Source organism: Peromyscus eremicus, chromosome 12 (assembly GCF_949786415.1).
Source record: "Peromyscus eremicus chromosome 12, PerEre_H2_v1, whole genome shotgun sequence".
Taxonomy (NCBI): Eukaryota; Metazoa; Chordata; class Mammalia; order Rodentia; family Cricetidae; genus Peromyscus; species Peromyscus eremicus.
In genome coordinates this window covers 76,251,760-76,276,049 of record NC_081428.1, presented here as the reverse complement: position 1 = coordinate 76,276,049, position 24,290 = coordinate 76,251,760, and the positions used below count along the sequence as shown (strand labels likewise).

The 24,290-nt window shown below is 40.8% G+C and overlaps 1 protein-coding gene across 1 annotated transcript in view; it reads left to right on the top strand.

Moving 5' to 3' along the window:
- Positions 1-24,290, top strand: part of Spidr (scaffold protein involved in DNA repair) — a 300,139-nt gene that overhangs the window by 265,059 nt on the left and 10,790 nt on the right. Inside the window, exons 12-16 of the mRNA XM_059276854.1 lie at positions 6,205-6,292; positions 8,186-8,329; positions 8,418-8,477; positions 15,021-15,225; positions 16,006-16,158. Coding sequence (XP_059132837.1) covers positions 6,205-6,292; positions 8,186-8,329; positions 8,418-8,477; positions 15,021-15,225; positions 16,006-16,158 — 650 coding nt within the window. The remainder of the gene's footprint in view (positions 1-6,204; positions 6,293-8,185; positions 8,330-8,417; positions 8,478-15,020; positions 15,226-16,005; positions 16,159-24,290) is intronic.

Sequence of the window (24,290 nt, the reverse complement as noted above, 5' to 3'; positions counted from 1 at the left end):
ATTGCTAGTAGTCTAAGCTAGGGTCATCTTTGTGGATTCCAGGGAACTTCCCTAGCACCTGGTTTCTCTCTATCCTCATGATGTGTCCATCTATAATGGTATCTCTTTTATTGCTCTCCCACTCCATTCCTGTTCCAGCTCAACCATCCCATTCTCTTATGTTCTCATGCCCCACTCCCTACCCTCCGTTGGCCTTCCTTATCCCCAGTTTACTCATGGAGATCTCATCTATTTCCCTTTCCCAGGATGATCCATGTGTCCCTCTTTGGATCCTCCTTGTTACCTAGCTTCTCTAGAGCTGTGGGTTGCAATCTGGTTATCCTTTGCTTTACATCTAGTATACACTTATGTGTGAGTATATACCATGTTTGTCCTTGTGATTCTGGGTTACCTCACTCAGGATGATATTTTCTACTTCCATCCATTTGCCTGCAAATTTCATGATGTCATTGTTTTTTATTGCTGAGGAGTATTCCATTGTGTATATGTACCACATTTTCTTAATTCATTCTTCAGTTGAGGGGTATCTAGGTTGTTTCCAGGTCTGGCTATTATGAATAATGCTGCTATGAACATAATTGAGCATGTGTCCTTGTGTTTTGATTGAGCATTCTTTGGGTATATGCCCAAGAATGGTATAGCTGGGTCCTCAGGAAGATTGATTTCCAATTTTCTGAGAAACTACCATACTGATTTACAAAGTGTCTATACAAATTTGCACTCCCACCAACAGTGGAGGAGTGTTCCCCTTGCTCCACATCCTCTCCAACATAAGCTGTTATCAGTGTTTTTTTGCTTTGTTTTTTGGGTTTTTTTGGTTTTTTTCAAGACAGGGTTTCTCTGTGTAGCTTTGTGCCTTTCCTGGAACTCACTCTCTAGCCCAGGCTGGCCTTGAACTCACAGAGATCCGCCTGGCTCTGCCTCCCGAGTGCCAGGATTAAAGGTGTACAACACCACCACCTGGCCAGTGTTTTTGATCTTAGCCATTCTGACAGGTGTAAGATGGTATCTCATAGTTGTTTTGATTTGCATTTCCCTGATGAGTAAGGATGTTGAGCAATTCCTTAGATGTCTTTCGACCATTTGAGATTCTTCTGTTAAGAATTCTCTGTTTAGCTCTGTAGCCTATTTTTTAATTGGATTGTTTGGTATTTTGATGTCTAGCTTTTTTTAGTTCTTTATATATTTTGGAGATCAGTCCTCTGTCAGATGTGGGGTTGGTGAAGATCTTTTCCCATTCTGTAGACTGTCATTTTGTCTTATTGACCATGTCCTTTGCCCTACAAAAGCTTCTCAGTTTCAGGAGGTCCCATTTATTAATTATTGCTCTCGGTTTCTGTGCTACTGGTGTTATATTTACGAAGTAGTCTCCTATGCCAATGTGTTCAAGACTGCTTCCTACTTTCTCTTCTATATGGTTCAGTGTTCCTGGTTTTATATTGAGATCTTTGATCCACTCAGACTTGAGTTTTGTGCGTGGAGATAGATATGGTTCTATTTGCAATCTTCTACAGGTTGACATCCAGTTATGCCAGCACCATTTGTTGAAGATGATTTCTTTCTTCCATTGTACAGTTTTGGCTTCTTTGTCGAAAATCAGGTGTTCATAGGTGTGCGAGTTAATGTCAGGGTCTTCAAGTTGATTCCATTGCCACATGTTTGTTTTTATGCCAGTACCAAGCTGTTTTTATTACTGTTGCTCTATAATAGAGCTTGAGGTCAGGGATCATGGTGCCTCCAGAGGTGGTTTTATTGTACATGATTATTTTAGCTATCCTGGGTTTTTTTGTTTTTCCAAATGAAGTTGACTAATGTTCTTTCCAGGTCTGTGAAGAATTGTGTTGGGATTTTGATGGAGATTACATTGTATCTGTAGATTGCTTTTGGTAAGATTGCTATTTTTACTGTGTTTATCCTACCTTTCCCTGAGCATGGGAGATCTTTTCCTTTTCTGATATCTTCTTCGATTTCTTTTTTCAGAAACTTCAAAGTTCTTGTCATACAGGTCTTTCACTTGCTTAGTTAAAGTTACCCCAAGGTATTTTATATTATTTGTGGTTATTGTAAAGGATGATGTTTCTCTGATTTCTTTCTCATCCCATTTATCATTTTTATATAGGAGGGCTACTGATTTTTTGAGTTAATCTTGTATCCTGCCACATTACTGAAGATGTTTATCTGCTGTAGGAATTCCCTGATAGAATTTTTGGGGACACTTATGTATACTATCATGTCGTCTGCAAATAGTGAAAGTTTGACTTCTTCCTTTCCAATTTGTATCCCCTTGATCTTCTTTTGTTGTCTTATTGCTCTAGCTAGGACTTCAAGCACTATATTTAATAGATATGGGAAGAGTGGACAGCTTTGTCTTGTTCCTGATTTTAGTGGAATTGCTTTGAGTTTCTCCCCGTTTAATTTAATGGTGGCTGTTGGCTTGCTGTAAATTGCCTTTATTAGTTTAGGTATGTTCCCTGTATGCCTGATCTCTCCAAGACCTTTATCATGAAGGAGTGTTGGATTTTGTCAAAGGCTTTTTCAGCATCTAATGAGATGATCATGTGTTTTGTTTTGTTTTGTTTTGTTTCAGTTTGTTTATATGGTGTATTACATTGACTGATTTTCATATGTTGAACCATCCTTGCATCTCTGGGATGAAGCCTACTTGATCATGGTGGATAATTTCTTGGATGTATTCTTAGATTCAGTTTGCCAGTATTTGATTGAATGTTTTTGCATCAATGTTCATGAGGGAGATTGGCCTGTAATTCTCTTTCTCTATTGCATCTTTGTGTGGTTTGAGTATCAGGTTAACTGTAGCCTCATAGAAAGAGTTTGGTAATGTTCCTTGTTTCTGTTTTGTGGAACAATTTGAAGAGTATTGGTATTAGCTCTTGTTCAAAATTCTGGCAAAATTCTGCACTGACACCATCTGGTCCTGGGCTTTTTTGTTTTTTGTTTTTGTTAGGAGACTTTTAATGACTGCTTCTATTTCTTTAGGGGGTTATAGGTTTATTTAAATTGTTTATCTGGTCTTGATTTAATTTTGGTATGTGATACCTATCCAGAAAATCGTCCATTTCTTTTAGATTTTCCAATTTTGTGGTGTGCAGGTTTTTGAAGTATGACCTGATGATTCTCTGTATTTCCTCGTTGTCTGTTGTTATATCTCCATTTTCATTTCTGATTTTGTTTATTTGGATGCTCTCTCTCTGCCTTTTGGTTAATTTGGATAAGGGCTTGTCTATTTTGTTGATTTTCTCCAAGAACCAACTCTTTGTTTCATTGATTCTTTGTATTGTTCCCTTTGTTTCTATATTATTGATTTCATCCTTCAATTTGATTATTTCCTGACAGCTATTCCTCCTGGGTGACTTTGTTTCTTTTTGTGCTAGAACTTTTAGGTGTGCTGTTAAGTCGCTAGTGTGAGATTTCTCCAACTTCTTTATGTGGGCATTTAGTGCTATGAATTTTCCTCTTAGCACTGCTTTCATAGTGTTCCATAAGTTTGGGTATGTGGTGTCTTCATTTTCATTGATCTCTAGGAAGTCTTTAATTTCTTTCTTTATTTCTTCCATGACCTATTGGTGATTCAGTTGAGCATTATTAAGTTTCCATGAGATTGTAGGCTTTCTGTAATTTTTGTTGTTGTTGAAATCTAACTTTAAGCCATGGTCGTCCAATAAAATACAGGGGGTTATCCCAATTTCTTTGTATGTGTTAAGATTTGATTTGTGACCAAGTATGTGGTCGATTTTAGAGAAGGTTCCTTGGGTTGCTGAGAAGAAGGTATATTCTTTTGTGTTAGGATGGAATTTTCTGTAAATATCTACTAAGTCCATTTGAGTTATAACATCTGTTAAATCCCTTATTTCTCTGTTAAGTTTCTGTCTGGCAGATTTGTCCATTGATGAGAGTGTGGTGTTGAAATCTCCCGCTATTAATGTGTAGAGTTTGATATACAATTTAAGCTTTTGTAATGTTTCTTTTACATATGTGGTGGCATATGTAAAAGAAACATTTGGGGCATAAATGTTCAGAATTAAGACTTCATCTTGGTGGATTTTTCTTGTGATGAATATGTGATATACTTCCCAATCTTATTTGATGGATTTTAGTTTGAAATCTATTTTGTTAGATATTAGGATAACTACACCAGTTTGCTTCTTAAGTCCATTTGATTGGAAAGTCTTTTCCCTGCCTTTTACTCTGAGGTAGTGTCTGTCTTTGAAGTTGAGATATGTTTCTTGTATGCAGCAGAAGGATGGATCCTGTTTTCATACCCATTCTGTTAGTCTATGTCTTTTTATATGCGAATTGAGTCCATTGATATGAAGGGGTATTAATGACCAGTGATTGTTAATTCCTGTTATCTTTTGGTGGTAGTGTGTATATTTCCCTTCTGTGGTATTTGTTACTCTGGGGTTATCTGTTGCCTGTGTTTTCGTGGGTATATCTGACTTCCTTAGATTGGAATTTTTCTTCTAGTACCTTCTGTTTTGCTGGATTTGTGGATAGGTTTTGTTTAAATCTGGTTAATAATATATGAGCATATGGGGGCCAATCTTTTTTCAAACCACCACAGATCCCTTAGAGCTGGAGTTATAGATGTTTGTGAGCCTCCCAATGTTGGCACTGGGAACCTAACTACTGAGCTATCTCTCTAAGCCCCTGGATGTATTTTTGACACACAGTATTTTCCAATTACAATGAGTTTTTGAACATAACCCCATTGCACTTAAATTGAAAAGCATCTGTGTGTCTGTTTTTGAAAACTATAGTTGAACTATTAATTTATACAATGTTTGTCCAACATGCATAAAACTTTTGGGTTCCATCTCCAGCACCACCTAAATGGGATATGGTGGTGCATTCCTGTAACAACATTTGGGAAGTGATGATAGAAGGATAAGAAGTTGAAAGTCATCTCAGTTACCTATGGAGTTTGAGGCTAGTCTGAGCTACATGAGCCACTGTCTCAAAACACAAAAACAATGAGCCATTGAGTAAGCTCAACTCCCAGGACCTGCATAGTGAAAAGTGAGAACTAACTCCTGCAAGTTGTAATGTAACCTTTATGTGCACACATGGGTGAGTGCCTGTGCATGCATGCACACACACACACACACACACACACACACACGCACGCACACACACACGTAATGTAAGGTCTCACTGTGTATCCCTGGCTCGTCTGAAACTTGCAGTTTTTCCTGCCTCTGCCTCCCGAGTACTGTGATTATGAAGCTTGTGACACCAGCCTAAACTTTTTTCAAAACTCACAGACCAAGGGCCAGCTAAGTGACTCAGTAGATAAAAGTGCTTGCCATGCAAGTTTGGTGGCCTCAAGCCACAAAGAGTATGACAAAAGGGAACCAACTCAGCAGAAGTTGTTCTCTGACCTATGCGTATGCACTGTGGCACATGCACCCACATAGACTTCATGCACACACAATAGTAGTAGTAATTATATATGAGGCATACATTTTAACTATAAATGTTTTATAAATTTATATATATATCATTTGTATAAAACAATCTTATGTGTGTGTATACACACATATATGAAACAATCCAAAGGGAAATATAAATACTGCCTCCAAACTCTTCTCAATTAACCACTCAAAGATTTATATCTTTTAATTTCTGGTATGTATATAAGGACATTTTAATTTGTTTCTTGCCATTCATTTAGCAAAGTATCTATGTCCTTATCCTTAAGGGTTTTGTTGTTTTTACTGTTTTGATTTCTTCAATATTTATTTGTGTTTTATGTGCATTGGTGTATTGCCTGCATGTATGTGTCTGTGTAAGGGTGTTGGATCCTCTGAACTAGAGTTACAGACAGTTATGAGCTACCATGTGGGTGCTGCAAAGTAAACTCAGGTCATCTGGTAAAGCAGCTGGTCCTCTTAACTGCTGAGCCATCTCTCTAGCCCTATTTTTGCTGTTCCATTTTGGTTTTGTTTTTCTTGCTGTTGCTAGTCAGCTGTCTTCAAACTCTTGACCATCCTACCTCAGGCTGCACACACTGGAGTTGAAGTGTGCATACCTGCTCTTCAGGTGTTTTCTGTATATTCGTTTAAATGGTGACATGCTTATGTGCAGGTTCATCACAGTGTAAAGAACTGAGCAGCTCACTGACTGGTACTTTATTGGCAAGTATTTGTTGATAAATACTTCCAACAGTATCTTTTCTTGTCCCAGGACACCAGGGCTCTTCAGTTTAATTGACACCATGTGGCCCCCAGCGATGCCTCTGGCCGAGCCTTCCTGTGGTGAGCCCAGTGAAGAGGTAAGCCCAGCCTTGGAGAGCTCCTTGTCAGGAGCTGAGTTAGGCAGTCCTACTGCAGTCAGATGGCCCGTGTCTTTCCTTGGGCAACAAGAACTGTGCAGCTAGTTCCTTTGTCTGGAGTGATGTGTAGATGCTATCTAGGACAGACTGCAGCTCCTCTCCAGTACCAACATTCTGATGGTTCTTTTCCCTGCTCCTCGGGTAAATTTTTGATGAATTTGGTTTGTATTTTGGTTTTTGTGAGAAATACAAAATAGGCCTCAGTCTGGAGCCTGTACTGACCTTAACTCAGAGCAGTCCTTCAGTTTCAGCTTCCAGGTATTAAAATTACAGGTGTGTGCCAGCAAACTCAATCAAACTCAGCCACTCACTCACTGCTGCAAGGCAGAGTCTTAGTTAGCCTCATCCTGAAGCAGACATCGTGTCCTTCCCATTCCTTTGCAATCATTTATAAAGTCAACACTCAGTTAGCAATTGGAAAAGAGACATTAGGTAGAATCCATAAATAGTCAACAGAAATTTCCCTTTTCCTCACCACATTGTCATCATAGTGACTCAGAAGCAGCAAAAAGGATAAGGAGCTTTCTTCTACTGACTCTTGAGCTTGTTCATCGGGTGGCTACTTTAGTCTACAGTTCCCAGAGCACATTCTCCTCTCTCTCTCTCTCTCTCTCTCTCTCTCTCTCTCTCTCTCTCTCTCTCTCTCTCCAGTTCCCAGAGCACATTCTCCCTCTCTCTCTCTCTCTCTCTCTCTCTCTCTCTCTCTCTCTCTCTCTCTCTCTCTCACACACACACACACACACACACACACACACACACCCCTCCCTTTCCTTCTCCCCTTCCCTCCCTCAACACCCCCCCCCGTGTGTGTATGTGTGTGTATGAGAGAGAGAGAGAGAGCACATGCATCGAGTGAGAGACAGAGAGAGAGAGAGACAGAGAGAGAGAGAGCACATGCATCTAGAGAGAGAACATGCATCCATCTAACAGGCATCTGTGGATGCCAGAGCTTACTGTCAATACCTGTCTTCAGTTGCTTCTCCACCTCAAGTGTTGAGAGAGGTTATCTCTTAAACCTGGAGCTCACCATTTTGGTCAGATTGCCTGACCAGTGAGCCTTTGGGATCCTTCTGACTCCATCCCCAGCACTGATGTTCCATTGCACTAGCTTGTTTCAGGTTTCTGAGGAACTGAATTTTGTGGCAAGCACTTGACCTACTGAACCATCTCCCCAGCTTCTTGTAGCTGGCTTTTTAGCAGAGTGCTACATGTATGACATGTGAGTCTGTGCCAGAGAGCAAAGTCCTTCTCAAAATTCCTGTCTGCAGATTATATAAGAAGTTATTCCTTAATGGTACTTTCAGTATACTCTGAGGAATAGATTTCTTCTCCTCTGTTTTGTTTTAACACTGGGCCTTGAGTATCTTAGGATGACCTTGAAGTCCTGATACCCCTGTTTCTTCCTCCCAAGAGTTGAAATTGCAGGCTTATGCTACCATGCCTGGCATGAAGACTAAATCTAAAATAAAATCTTAAATCTGTACAGAAATATTCTTACACATGGACAAAGTAACCCATTTCTTACCTAGTCTCCCCATGAGAACATACATTCTAAGGCAAATTTGTGTGTGTGTGTGTGTGTGTGTGTGTTCGTTCATTCCAGTCTTAGGAATTGGAGCTAGGGCCTCTTTTGTGCTAGATGTTCTACCACTGAGTTATATAGGTCTCACTAAGTAGCTCAGGCTGGCCATGAAGTCCTCCTGTAGTCCAGGTAGGCCTTGAACTTGTGATCCTTTTGTCTCCGAAAGCTGAGAACCCAGGCCTGCACAATTAAGCCAAGCCTGATCATGTGAATACTAGAGAACTTATGTTAATAATATTCTTTCTAAACAGATGAAGACTTGCCTGCCTCCTCCTACCTTCTGTTATATCTTCTCTGTGCATCCGAGCCTGGGACACATCAATGCAATTGAAGGAGACCCCATTTCTGAGCTCTATCGGCCTCCAGTTGTCCACTGCTTACGAGAAATCCTCCAGGTAATGGTTGTGTTTCTAACAGGTCCTTCAAAGGCTTTTGCTGTTCCTGTGCTTTGTGTCATGTTTCTGTCTTTGTTTGCCTTTCCAGACTGATGGACATGGCACACGCTGTAGCTTCTATGGCAGAGTAATTTACCAAAGACCACAGGTAATATCTCTGTCTCTTTCTGTCTGTCTGTCTGTCTGTCTGTCTGTCTCCCCTCACTCTCTCTTTCTCTAGCCTATTGAACAATCTCTTAGAAATTAGTGGTATGCCATAATAGAAAAATATCTCTAGAATCTCGGTTAACCCATAATTTACCCTCCTTGTTTGGGGCCATCCTTCTCTGTGTAAACTCTGTGGAGCTCTTTTGCATTTTGTTGTTGCTGTTTTTTATAATTTTGGTTTCTTTTAGAGTTGTTTCTATTAGGAATCTATTGCAGACATTTTTTTTTCCTGATCCATAGTCAGTGAAAAAGCTATAAAAGTACCAAAATAATATGTTCCTTAACTTCCAATTGAGCTACTGGTGGGTAGTACATATATAAATAAAATTCAAATTGTATCATCATAAACAGATTATTAGCTTCTCCCTCAACTATAATAGAGGGCAGAATGTTCTTGTAAAAGGCCAGAGAGTCAGTATTTTATGATTCTTGGATCATATAGTTTCTGTAGCAATTGGCCAGTTTTACTCAGTAATTTAAAAGCAGCCATATTGATATTCATAAACAAATGAACAGGAATTTAAAAAAAAGAAAGAAAGAAAAGAAAAGCTCTTTCTCTAAGTCTAACGCAAACTGAAGTCTGGTTCTGTGGTTTTCAGTGAGTCTACAGAGCACCTGGTATATGATGACAACGTGAACTTCTGAGACTTCCTGTTATTACGGAGTACATTCTAGGCACAGAACTATGCAGATTAGTGGTACAGGGAGATGCTGTAATGCAAAGACTGAGAGTGAGGAAGACGGGGTCATACACTCAGCAGGCAGAGTCCTCCTCTCCACTAGACCAGGATGCTACCTCATGAGACTGGGTAGATATGCTGACAGCCTTCTAAGCAATAAATAGATCCAAATATGCAAGGGCAATCAGCTTGGCTTTCAGTGGGGTGTGTGTCTGATCTCCCTGTGCTTAGGAACAAGTTGGGGATCCATAACTATCGTCTATGTTCAAATAATTTTTCTGGGTTGTATATAGCTATAAGAATTCTTTAGGCCATGTGGGGGTGGCACAACCCTTTAATCCCAGCAATGTGGGAGGCAGAAGCAGGCAGATCTATGTGAGTTCAAGGCTGGCCTGGTCTACAGAGTGAGTTCTAAGATAGCCAGGGCTACACAGAGAAGCCCTGTCTCAAAAACATAAAACAAACAGACAAAAAAACAAGAGTTCTTTAATGGACTTTATGTTTTAGAACAGTTTTGGGTCTACATCAAAATGAAGGACAAGGTAAAAATCCCCCATGTATGTTCTGCCTCATAGGTGTTATCAACATGTTCATGGAGTGGTACATTTGTTAACAGTTGACACAATCACCTAGAGTTCCTAGTTAATGACCCTTATTCTCAATTGTAATTTGGGACAGAATCATTGCACTACCATAGAAGTCTTCTGTGCTTTCCCTATTCATTCCTTCATCCTTCAGACCCTTTAGCAAACATTGAAACCCAGAGTACCAGCATGTTCTAATTGTGGAGTACACACATTTTTTGATTGACTTTTTTCTTTCCGTACTAAGCATTTAGACATCCATGTCTCATCAGTGACTTGAGAGCTCATTTCCTATAACACTCAGTAATAAGTGTTTTATTATCTAGATGTATCAAAGCTCATTTGTCCATTTACCTACAGTGATGGTCAGCATTAGTTGCCAACTTGACAGAATCTAGAATCACCTAGGAGACAAACCTTTGGACATGTTGGAGGGAGTTTCTAGATTGGGTTAATGAGATGGAAAGAGGTTAAATATGAGTAGTACCATTCCTTGGGTTGGATCTCTCCAGAGTCAGCCTACAAAATGGACAAAGGCCACTACAGCTGTGCTCCGGGGGGTGGGGTGGGGTGGGGGTGCATTCAGTCTTGATCACAACTTAACAGCATTGTCTTTGCAGTTCTTGTGTTGTAGGTATAAAGGGTACAGGAGCCTTCATAGGCTCATGGCTCCCGTAAAGCAGAATGCATTTGATTTGATCTCAAAAGTCTTTAATAGTTTTAACACTGCAAAAGTGTAAGTGAGGCATCTCTTCTAATACTTGGTCTCTTAACCATGAGCCCTTGTAACATAAAAGTGAGTTACACTTCTAACAGACATCCCAAAAGAGGGGAATGTGGCATGACAAGGAAAGGTCATACCGAAACAAGACTGAGGCCCAGCAGGAAAAACACCAAATCCTGAAGCTCTGTCTCTGGCATGTGGAGCTGCTGACGGCATCTTCTGGGATCCAAATGGCTTGACCAGTCCTACCCTTCCAGCTGTGTACCCGCAACACACAAACTCTCTCTTAGCCCAGCTCCACCCCATGCCTGGAGCCCTTCTCAGGACATCCTGTGGTCCTAGCATCTCCAGCACCCTAGTGCTTTCATGCAGTGACCCTTTGGGACCTCCATACAGAGACAGAATAAGCATGAGTGTGTTGAGCACTAGTATTTGTTTTTCAACTTCCTGACAGCTGGTGCAGTAAGACCTGCTGCCTCACACACTGGCCTTGCCACAATGCCTGACTGTGTTCTAGAACTGCAAGCCAATAAGTCCGTTCTTCCTCCTGAAGCATCCTTCCTCAAGTATTCTGTCATAGTGATGAGAAAAGTAATACATCTGCCAAAAGATCTTGTTTGCTCCCAAGGTTAAGCAATTATGCACAAGAAAAGATTTATTTTAAACAAAATTTAGCTATTGAATATTGGTGTCTTTTTATAAAAGATACTCTTATTACTGACTTTTTTATACCTTAGTAGTAGAAATAATTTGGTAGTTAATTTAAAAGAAGATAGGGGGCAAGGAAAAATGGCTCAGCAGGCAGGCCTGATGACCTGAGCTCATTCCCTGGACCCCACATGAAGGAGCATGGAAGGAGAGAAACAACTCTATAAGGATATCATCTGGCATCTGCATGCTTGTGAGCACCCAACAAGAACAATAATAATAATAAAATGTAACATTAAATAAAGAAAAGAAAATTAGAAGATGTTGATCTCTCAGTCATTTGAAAGACAGACCATAGTCAAATCTCAAGTATTGATGAAGAGCATTTCCAGTTTTTACCCCTTTTGGAATATTTATCAGTTTTTCAAATGTTAGTTTTCCAGTAATTTCAGAATTAACCTTCCTAGCTCCAGGACTTGGCACACACTGTTCAGTGGGTTTACTCTTTCAGCTGCTTATGTTTTATGACTTTGGCTTTGTTTTAAGACCATGGACCAATTACTTAGTAAAATGTTCCTCAGTTTAGGTTTGCCTTATATCTAACATGCATTTTTGACAGAAATGCCATGTGGGTAATGGTGTGTTTTCATCAGGAGACTCACAGCCGGTTCCTTCCAGAACAGTGATGGCTTTTCAGTTGGTCCCGTGGCTTTCCAGGATTTTTTAATTTTGAAGTTGACAAACAAATATTTCATACTTATTCTTACTGATATTTTGAAAGATACTTTGAGCTGTATAAATATCCTGGCTTTTATCAAACTTTCATTCACTCATTTTAACATCTGTTATGATTCTTGTCTGAATTAATAATTATATTTTGATAGTGACCAAATGATAATTTTTAACTTAACATTTCTTCTGCATTTATTAGGTGTGATTTTGCTACAACTGTCTTTTCATTTGTCTCAGTTAGTTAGTTCACTTAGTCATTGACCTACTATGTCAAAATGGATTAATGAATTATTTTTTATTATTATTTATTTAACTTTTATTTGGCCTGGTAAACCAATAGGTTTATTGAGGTTGAGGTCATTTCTAGAAGTATATGTGGAGAGCTTCTGAGTGCCTCTCCCACAGTCATTGTTTACTGAATATATAACACTGGGGAGGGCTTTGTGAATCTTTATATTTCATGAGTTTCCTGAGTCTTGTGAACCTCCTTCCACTGTCCAGAAAGGAGTCACAATTCCAATGGAAAGGCTGTGATTCTCTGTTCCTTCCTATGGCTCTTACTTTCTCTCTGCCTTCTCTTCAATGAAAGTCCTTTACCCTTTGAGAGAGTAATACAGATATCGGTTTGGGTTTTGGTTTTTCATTTATGACTGAACATTGGTTCACTATAGCACAACAACAACATCTTTGTTTTCAACAGCTTGACAATGTAGGTAAGTAGGCAGGCGGGAGGGAGGGAGAGAGGGGAGGGGAGGAAGGAAGGAAAGGAAGGAGGGAGGGAGGGAGGGGGAGAGAGAGAAAGAGGGAGGGAGGGAGGAAGGAAAGAAGGAAGGAAGGAAGGAAGGAAGGAAGGAAGGAAGGAAGGAAGGAAGGAAGGAAGGAAGGAAGGGGAAAATATAAAAAGAGTTTCCCTCCATGTCCAAGGCTGACAGTGATATGTGGGTTTTGGTCAGCTGGGAGCCTCTGCTCTTCTGAACCATCTCTGATGAGCATATTGGCCCTATGAGCCTGGAACCCTGCTCAGGGGCCTTAGGAATTAAAAGGTGAGCCAACACAGGCATGTCAAGATCCTAGGTGACCCTATTACAGCTGCATTACCTCTAAATCATAGATGACAATCTGAAGGAAGCTGCACTGTGTAGTCCTCTCATTTTTTATTCAATAGGTTTTATATAATCTGTTATTATTGTTCATTTGGTGTTCATGTTTTTCAAGAATTAAGCTATCTCCTTGGTCATTTCAACATAGTCAACATATGTGATGTTTTAAATGAGAGATATCTTCCAAAGACTCCTATATTTGAATACTTGGTCTCCAGTTGGTGGCGCTGTTTGGGAAGTTCATGAAACTTTTAGGAAATAATAGTTTTTCTGGAGGAAGTATGTCACTTGGAATGGGCTATTCCTTTCTCCCCCTTTCTCTCCCTACTTCCTGTTTGCAGCTGAAATGTGGTCTCTCTGCCTCCTGATTGCCCAGCCAGCCCCATACTCCTGTTGTCATGTTTTCCCATCATTATGCACTGTGTCCCTTTGGAACTATTAACTAATATAAACTCTTTCTCTTCCAAGTTGCTTTTGTTTGTGGTATTTATAACAACAACAGAAAAGTAGCTGATCCATCATTCTTTGAATCTTTCCTTTCTGACACAGTAAGATGTTTCAAGCTGACCATTGGTGGTTTGTTTTCATTGATTTCTCCTTTAGTATGTGTGCACGTGTGCATACATGTGTGTGTATGTGTGTGTGTGTGTGTGTGTGTATGTGTGTGTCTATGTCTCTGTGTGTGTCTGTGTATGTGTCTGTGTGCTGTGCAGGTACATGTGGAGGCAGCTTACAAGATTCAGCTATGCTTCTACCACGTGGAAGATGGTCTAGCTAAGCCGCAGGCTCCTGTATCCACTAAACCATCTTTTGAACCTGCTCTTCGGGCTTTAGACCTTAGAATCAGCCCTTTCTTCAAGGAGTGCTGGCGAAGTGTAAAGGGAAATTAAAAAACAGTGTCTTAACCATGTTAAAATTAAAAGACAATGTCTGGTCTGGATGGTCTTGCTTCAGGTGGAATCTAATTATGTTTAGACTTTCTCTGTGACTAGAGCGAGGAGACAGATGTGGATGTATCCCTGTGCACACCTGGTATGTGTGCCCAAAGTCATGTTGCACACCCGTTCCTCCTACCATAGACTATTACAACAGAATTTTCTCCAGACTTCCCTTGTGTAGCTTCCCCTCCAGCAGAATGTGGCGGGTCGGAGATGGGAGCAGGGAGATCAGAGGTTCATGAGGACCCTGGGCTCCACAGGGAATTCAGTCCCAATAAATAAATAAAACCTTTCCTCACTGACAAGGAGAACGCTGGCTATATTTATATTTCCCTCAGTAATACTTACTCTGATTTATTTTATGTAATCAACCCCCTAATGATAGAAGCTTCCCTCTTTACCCCAGCCCACATCTAAGCATGCCATCTGCTCCAGCCATAGCAACTGAACTCTTAAAGCAGCCAGGAACTTAGGTCCTGGGCCTACACTTTCTTCGTGACTTGTGCTTGTATCTACTGATGTAAGTTCTGACCCACTGGTAAAGGCAGAATGCCAGTTTACTAGAACTTCCAAAAGTATCACAACTCCTGCAAATGACAAAATATATACACATAAAAATTATCAAGAAAGGGGAAAAGAAAGACAAAACTAATAAAAATGAAATCCGCTGCACGTGCAGCAGGTTTATGACACCTGCTTTGTAAGTCCTCTGCCAGGTCACATGAGGTCTGTCCCTAACCCTCAGGACACAGATAGGTATCCATAGAGACCGTGGGTCCACACAACAGAGAACATAGGCCTGGGAGGGAATGACAGTGAGTTTTCCCTGAGTGCTTTAGGGAACAGATAGAAAACTGCCGGTGAGGGCTGGGCTGTGTCCTCTAGAGGAGCCCAACAGCCACAGAGAGAGTGTAACTGCTTCAGGGAGTACCAGTAACCATGGTTTGTAAGTTTAGTATATGTTTTAAAGTGTTTGTGAAATCGTATGTTAAGTTATGAGTAGAAATAATTACTAATACTGCTTTTAAAGGTTTTGGATATGCATAGTTAATAGTTTGTTGTTGTTTTCAAATTGTAGCTGAAGAATCTTTTGGCACAAAAGGAAATCTGGCTGCTGGTGACTGATATCACCCTACAAATACAGGATGAAAGGGACCATTACCTTCCCAAAACCCTGCCGATCTATGTAACTCCCTCATGTGTGCTGGGCCCAGAAGTTTTAGAAGGACTCACCATGGCTGTGCCTCACAACATACTCTTCAGGGATGCCCTCCGAGACAAGGGTACGATGCTTCCTCTTGATTGATTTAATTAGACTGACTGCTCAGTTCCTGCACTGTTGCCCCATCCTGCTCAATACTGCTAGACCTTCACAGAGCCCAGTATGAGCCTAGTCTGGTGGGGGTAGAGAGGCCATCTTACCCGCCATGGGCTCTCATTGACCAAGACCACTTGACAGGAGCCAGCACCCCAAGCTGTAGTAGACACTGGAAGGCACTATTGGCTGCTCCTTGACTCTGTTAACAGCACCTGTGCTTACATGGAAACCACCTCATGGCCTGAATGTCCCTTTTTAAAATAAAACAAAAGCTAGAGAACATGGTGTACGTCTGGCCCTGTAACAAAGGCCTGTAACTCCATAACATGGGATGCTGAAGCAGGAGTATCATAAGTTAGAAGCCAGCCGAGGTTACACAGTGAGACCCTTTTTCAAAGTAATAATAATAATAAAGTAGGCTTTAGGTCAGTCTATATCTTTCTTGAGATCAAACACTTAAACTTTTTTTTCCATTTTATTTAGGTATAACGAATATCATAAAATTCACCCTTTTCAATTGTATTTGAATGTAGTATCTGTGTTCTTTTCCACCATTGTTCACTAGGGGCTTTAAGATGTACTTCCATGTGACATTTACATGCTGGCCATGCCAGACAGAAGGAACAGACAAGCCCATATCCGTGCCTTTCTTCCTATAAAATTTGCAATGGCTGGTAAAGGAGACTGCCTGGAATGTGCATGCTTTCCTTAATTGCTTGAATAATCTGAAGTATCTCCATGGCAGGTCAGATTGTTTGCGTTGAGCGGACAGTCCTCCTACCCCAGAAATCCCTCTTGTATGTGCCTTCTGGTGCTAGTTCCTGTGACCTGCCTGGCCCAGTGATACTGGATGAACTGGGCTCCCTCACGCCTGTCAACTCCATTTGCAGTGTGCAAGGTGGGTAGCCCTCTGATTGGAAGCAGAATTCCACTGTCTTACATGGTGTATTATTTTAAATATACTGCTCGGTCAATTTTTATTGGGTGTCTATGTCCCAGACATTAAATGTATAGGAACAAAATAAGAAGAGGGTCTGTAATTGTAGACTAGGAGTCTATAGAGGAAGATATAAATCAGGTAAGTGCACAAACAAGACTCAGTGTCTCAAATGGGACTGTCACCTTACTGAGTAATATCTAGGAAGGCTCCCTAAAGACTGGATCCTTGAGCCTATGAGATGGCTCAGCAAATGAAGGTGTTTACCCCCAAATCAGTGACCTGAGTAGAGTCCCCATCATTGACACAGTATAAAAAGAGAACCAAGTCCCACAAGTTGTTCTCTGTACTGTGCATATGTGCAAGCACAAGCATGCATGTGTATGCGCATGCGTGTGTATGTGCATGAGTCTGCAAATGCAAAATAAATGATTTTTTTTTTTTTTTTTTTTTTTTTTTTTTTAGGTACCAGAATTCTTAAATCAAGATCTGAAAGATACATTAATGACTGGGATAAGGAGCAGGACTTAAAAGATAGCCAACTAGAGAGAGATGACAAGCCAGTGGAGAAGGGTGGGTAGGCTGAAAGATGGAGGGAGGTACCAAGAGGAAGCTGAAGGGACAGCTAGCTGTCAAGAATATAGTTTGTCAGCCGGGCGGTGGTGGCGCACGCCTTTAATCCCAGCACTCGGGAGGCAGAGCCAGGCGGATCTCTGTGAGTTCGAGGCCAGCCTGGTCTCCAAAGCGAGTTCCAGGAAAGGCGCAAAGCTACACAGAGAAACCCTGTCTCGAAAAACCAAAAAAAAAAAAAAAAAAAAAAAAAAAGAATATAGTTTGTCGTGCACAGAAGTGAACAGCTTCAGTATTGATGAAGTTACAAACATAACTATGTGTACACAGAGAACACCCTGTAATGTTAACATAGGGAGTGGTTGAAGAAACCATCCTGTAGGCAGGGGGCCCAGAGAGGCAATAAAAGATGAACACAGGAGTGGGTTTCATTAGGAGGAATACTGATGGGTTGGGTAATAAATCAGACCAAGAGAGAGCATGCATACAGAGAGAATAGGTGCGGCCACCTGCAGGCTTCCTCCTCAGGCCACAAGACACGTGGCAGATCTGCCCAAACAGGCATAGAATATGAAACCTTGAGGGCATAACTGTGTCTTGCTTGAGACTTTGGATATTTTCTTGTTTGTGCTTATTATTGTTATTTAGCATATATTAATTATGCATAATAATGGATTTCATTATGACGTTTTCATACATATATATAAAGTATTTTGATCATATTCACCACTTACTACCTTCTCTTTACCCCACTTCCATTTCCATTGTTCCCTTGTTGTTTTGTTTGGGGGTAGTTATATTTTTAATGTTTATTTTATTTTAAATTATGTGTATTTGTATGTATCTGAAAGTTATGGGCGCATAAGCACAGATGCCCTCAGCAGCCAGAGGTTTCGGCTCCCACTGGAGCTTGACTTAAAGACAGTTGTGAGCTGCCTAGCATGGGTGCTGAGAACTGAACTCAGGACCTCTCTAAGAGCAGTACACAGTTTAAACCATTGAGCCATCTCTCTAGAGCATTCAATTGTATTTTTAGTAAGCTTATAAAATAGTTGGCTTGGGTGTTTTTGAAGCATAAGGAAGTGATATTTCAGCAACTGGTTGGATATATAAATCCAGAGATGAAAATAGTATCAGTGCTTTCTTTTTTAATTTTATTAAAAATATATCATAATAATAGTAATGCATATACATTGGAGTTAGGTAAAACTGAACTCAGGGGAAGGTCACAATCTCCTGTTGTCAGAAGTTTCTCTCCCTCCTGCCTGTTCCCAAATACCTAGCAACTGCTTCCCAAATAATTGACTCAGAAGCTTAATATTACCTATAAATGCTCAACCAGTGGCTCAGACTTATTACTAGCTAAATTTTACACTTAATTCTTATCTATGTTTACCACGTGTCTTAGTACCTTTTCTCAAAAGGACATTCTCATCTCGCTTCCTCTGCGTCTGGCTGGCCACTCCGCCCTTCCTCTTCCCAGAATTCTCATAGTCTGATCTATACTTCCTGCCTGGCTACTGGCCAATCAGCGTTTTATTAAACCAGTTCGAGTGACAAATCTTCACAGTGTACATACGAGAACATCATCTCACAGCAATCTCTTACTATATATCTCCTGTACTGTTGTGCTGCTGTCACACAAACACACACACACACACACACACACACACACACACACACACACACACACACATATATCGCCTTGGCAGAAATGAAATGTTCTAGGCAGGATGTCTGTCTGGGGAGCTAGAGGTTCACACAGCCATAGGTAGGCCTTCGTGGACAAGCTGCTCCTCCATCAGCACACACGTAGGATGTCTCAATACATTCTTGGATATCATTTCCATTTTCTGTAAAAGAGAATTTCAGGGACCTAGTCTGTGTTTTATGGTTTTTGGTTTTGTGAAGTTCCAGAGATGGAACCCAGGTCTTGCTCATATTAGTCACGTACTGTACCACTGAGCTACATCTCCAGACCTTATGGACTTTATAAAAACCTTTACATGCTTTATAGTTTACTTATTCAAAGTATTTTAATATGCTCACAAAATTGTATAAGCATCACTAACCTTGGAGCAATTCAAGCAAACCAAACCCTGTTACATGCTGCCTCCCACACCCTTAAGAAATTGTCAGTCTACTTTCTGCTTCTATAAATTTGCCTGTTCTAGACTATTTACTATTATTGACGATTTAAGACAGGATCTGCTGTAGCCCTTGAACTCCTGTCCTCTGGCCTCCATGTCCTGAATGTGGGTGGCAGTTGCAGGCATGCACCTCCGTGCCTAGTTTGTTCTGTGTTGTTTGTCAGACGTTCTCTTTAGTATGTCTCTGTGAGTGCCTACACAGTTATATGTGTCCCACATGCATGCCTGGAGCCTGTGAAAGTCCGGAGGGTATTGAATGTCTTGGAACTGCAGTGAGCCACCTGATATGGTTGCTGGGGACCAAACCCAGGTCCTTTGCAAGACCAGCAAGTGCTCCTAATCATTGACCCATCTCTCCAGCCATTAGTTGTTGTTTTTTTTTAATAAGATTTCCTACTGTAACCTAAACTATTTTGTGACTCATTCTGTAACCCAAGCTAACCTTAAACTTAAAATCCTCCTAGCTCAGCCCTCTATTTGCAAACCACCTACTCAGCTCTACACTTCCATTTTTATTTTTCATCATCATCATCACATGTGCATGCATGTGTGCATGTGGATGTAGATGTACACTTCTGGAGGTCAACTGTGGGGTCCGTTCTCCCTCCACCTTCATGTGTCCCTGTGTTGGAACTCAGGTCCTCAGGCTTGCACACCATTTAGCACACTGAGTGGTCTCCTTGGCCTGGCTTCTGTTTCTCAAATGGCTAAGTGTGTTTTATGACCCAGGATATGATCTTTTGAAGGGAATTTTCTCTCTCACCATAAGAATGCATTTTCTTGCTGCTGGGTGAAAATATCAAATAATCAGTCTCAGTCAACAGGAGTGTTAGTTTGGGATTTACTTGTAAATTTATTGCTCATACAAGTTCCATCTCTCTGTTTCATGTATTTTTTTATTTTATTTTGTTTTGTTTTCATCTTACTAATATTGCCCTGGCTGATCTGAAACTTTATAGACTATTCTGGTATTGAGAACCACCTATATGTCTGCCTCCCTTGTTGCTGGGATTAAAGACATACACCTGGCTTTTCATGTTTTTTAATGCATTGTTGCATACATACATGTTAAAGAGTTGGCCCTATTATTATTACTTAATAATTATTTTTAGCCCCAGTAATTTTCATGACTCTGAGGTTTGCCCTGTCTGAAATTAAAATTAGCATGGCATTCTCTTACTAGGTTTAGCATCATGGCATGTCCTGTTCTCTCCTTTATGTTTAATCTGCCAGTGTTTTTACATATAATGGCAGTTTCTTTTAGATAGCATGTAGTTGGTTCTTGTTTGTATCCATGCTGATAATCTGCCTTTTAGTTTGTATAGTTTGATCATTCATTCACATTAAAAAGGATTATTATTATATCTGATTAATACAGCTTTTCTAATGTATTGCTCCTGGATCCTCCCCCCAGGACTCTTTTTTCTAGGTTGTTGTTTTCCCATTGCATTGAGCATTTAGTGTATTCTATTTCCTTTCAGGATTTCTGGTTTTTTTTTTTTAAGACTTAGAATCTTACCTGGACATGGTACTGCATGTCAACATAAGCCACATATCAAAACTCTGATAAAAATTAAAATAAAGTAAAATCCTTTTAAAAGGTCCTAGTGGTTGTCCTAGAGTTTCTGGTATATAATTACAACTCAGGTTAGCTTTCAGTTGGCTCTGCAGTCCTGATTCCTGTGGGAATGTTGTTAGCTAAGCATAGTGGTTTGTGCTCATGGTATGCACTCGAGAGGCAGCTGGTCGAGGCTATATGGCGAGACTTGGTACCAGAAAATAAGCTGTGAGCACACCCAGTTACACCACTACTATTCTTTACCTTGCTTGTGAATGAAAGTATTGAATACATTGTTATTGTTATTTTTAAAAAAACCTACTTGTCAATTTAATTTCCTTGATGATATGTTTCCTATAGCCCTTATTTCTGACATTTTCTTCCCATCTCAACATTCTCTAGTAGCATTCACTGCTAGAGGATTTCGTGTTTCCTGGCCAGCTCTGAAGGTGTCCTGCAGGCCTGGGGTGGACAAGCCCAGGGTGTAAACACATTATCATAGAGCAGGGTACTGCCAGATCTCCTGATAAGAGAAAGCAAAGTAGCAAAGATTGGCTGTACCATGAGGAGTGCCCTCAGTAAAGCGATGGTAGAGAGGAGACTGACCTTCCCAGCTGTCCATGTCCACGCGAAGGCTGGTAGCTGACTTCGGGGGCAAATTCATATAAAGCTGGGTTCACACTGCTCAGTGACAGCAGTGCCCCTTCTCGGGTTCTTCCTTGTGTTATTCTGCTGCCTCCAGGCCTAGAGGCTCTCTGATATGACTTGTTCTTGGTGTGGTTCCTTCTTCACATTTACCCTTTGAAAGCCTCTTTTTAAAAAGGTGGTCTAATAGCTAATATGAACCTTTCCCAAGCCTATCTGAGAGATTTCTATGTATCAGACAGAGTAAATGGAGGCTTTTAGCGATGAGTGCAAGAGATGAGACAGGCTTTTCTTTCAACACTCATGTAAAATAATGTTGTGGATAACCAACTGTTCAGTGGTGTCCTTCCCAGCCATCCTTCAACCCTGGCTTAAAATTATATGAGATGGTTTCCAATGGTTTGTAAAATGCAAATAAAGCACATTTCTTCAGCTGGTGCCATATTCTCTAGTTGAAAGGAAATTACTTAATCTCACATAAAGGTCAGGGCTGTGAACACCCCCAGATACCCTGACTAAAACAGAGTTTTGATTAGTAGCAGCCTATTTTGTATTGATTCATTTATAGGAAGGAGGTTGGGAATATACCTGAGTGTTTGCCCTAGGTTCAATCCTCAGTACTGAGAGGGAAAATACTATAGAATAAAACTTGGACTGCAAGATGGCCAGCGTGCAGAGCATCTGCTGCTGTTTGGGATGTTGCATAGTGTCCCCCTCTGGACTTCCTGCTGTGTCTCTGTAGCTAGGGAGCTATTGGCAGCTGTAGCTACTAGGAGAGAAGAATCCATTTTTAAGGGGGTAGCCCCTGGTGAATTAGCCAACCTTTAGTGAAAAGTCACATGTTTAAGAGTTCATGGCAGCACAAAGTGGATGATGCAGGGGATTGCATGAAGATGATTGGGTAGGGAAGGAAAGGTGGGTCTTTGAGAAGTGAATATGATAAAAATATATGGTACAAAATACATGGTTTCGAATAACCAACAGAAATGGAAAAAACGCTGTTTTTCATCCTTTTGACACACTTTCGATTAGTGTTATTAGTTAGAAGCAGTCTCTTCAAAATCGACCTATTCACCAGGTGGTGGTGACGCACGCCTTTAATCCCAGCACTTGGGAAACAGAGGCAGGCAGATCTCTGTGAGTTCGAGGCCAGCCTGGACTACAGAGTGAGTTTCAGGACAGACTCCAAAGCTACACAGAGAAACCCTGTCCCCCTACCCCCCCAAAAAAAAAATCGACCTATTCTTGTTTTTTAAAAGTCATTTAAGTTTGCATAAAATATTAAAACATATTTTAATAAACCAAGTCTTCTAGTTCTCATATAATTCTGCTTCAGTGTCTATAGATACTGTTTCCTGATGCTTGTTCTAATGGAGAATGACATTTTGTTTAAAAATATGAATGAGGGCGGTGGTGAAGTGAAATGCTTGCCACATGCTAGGTTTTATCACTAGTACACAAACAAAAATTGTAAGATAAAGATGTGGAAGAAGAGAGGAAAAGGGGCAGGAGGGGTGAAATCCTTCTTGGTTTTGGAAACGCAGTCACTTCTTTCTTTTTCTTTTAGTATCAAATTGTTTCTAATTCGACAAGGATGGTCTGAAGTGCACCAGTACATCGGGGAGCCATCTTCATCTCCACTGTGCACTGCCAGCCGCGTGACCACATTGCGGGCTTTGCCTTGGCCCTGTGCTGTCAGCCCGCACACCTAGCTCACTGGCCTGGCCCCTGAGCCCCCTCCTGGACTGCACTCTTCAGGGGCCTGTTCCAGTTGTCAGCTTAGATTTTATCTTGTGTTTGTACTCAGTGATCATCTCTTTCACTTCCCTGCTTCTCCAACTGGACTGACCATGTGAAAGTAGAGATGGTGTGCCATTTTGTTTCTTAGACCTTTTATATCCCATACTGTGGTAGTTTGAATGAAAATGGCCCCGTAGACTCACAGGGAGGGTTACTATTAGAAGATGTGGTATTGGTGGAATAGGTGTACTATTGTTGGAGTAAGTGTGTTACTGGGGGCAGGATTCAAAGTCTCAGATGCTCAAGCCAGGCCCAATGGCACATAGTCTCTTCTTGCTGCCTGCGGATCCAGATATAGAACTCTTAGTTCCTTCTCCAGCACCATGTCTGCCTGCATGCCACCATGCTTCCTGCCTTGACAATGATGGACTAAACCTTTGAATCCATAAACAAGCTTCAATTAAGTGTTTTTCCTTTATAAGAGTTGCCATGGTCTCTTCAGAGCAGGAAAACCCTAACTAAGACAGAAGTTGGTGCCGGGGACTGGGGTATTATTGTGATAGGCCTGACCGTGCTTTTGTTTGGACAAATGTGGATTTTGTGACTTTGGATTAGAAAAGCAATTGAATGCTTAAGTGGGTCTCAGTGGACCATCCTAGTAGAAGCATGGAAGACAGTGATGCTGAGGGTGATTTGAATTGTGGGGGTCTGGATCAAGAGGTTTCAGAGAAGAATGTTAGTATGTGGCCTAGAGACTGGTCTTGTGATATTTTGGTGAAGAATGTGGCTGCTTTTTGCCCTTGTCTGAAATGTCTACTGAGGCCAAATTGAAGAGTTTTGGATTAATGGCATTGGTAGAGGAGATTTCAAAACAGCCTAGTACTGGCTCTGTCGTGTGGTTATTAGTGTTAACTCTAATGAAGATTAATAATGAAAAGGAACAAGCTGAGCAAAGAAAAATACAAAATGTACAGTTCAAGGACCTTTTATATCCCATACTGTGGTAGTTTGAATAGGGATACAAGGAAGTGGAAAGGAGCTAAATCTTGTGTTCAAGGAGATAAACGAATTAAAGAAAAGCCTGATGTTAGATGGAATAAAGGGAGTGGTGACCTCATGGCAAGACCCCACCCAGCTAAGCTTCCAATCTGTGAAAAGAATTAAAGAAAAGTTTACAGCCAGGTGTTGGTGGTACACACCTTTAATCCTAGAATTCGAAGGCAGAGCCTGGCAGATCTCTGAGCTTGAGGCCAGCCTGTCTAGAGATTGAGTTTCAAGACAGCCAAGCTTAGACAGTGAAGGAAACCATCAAAAACAGAAAACTGGTGAAGATGTAATTGAATGAGGGGGACCATGTTCCAGCCCCAATAAACAGCAGAACTTGGCAGCTTCAGCCATATGGCTCTCGATTTAGCATTAAGGGTAGAAGA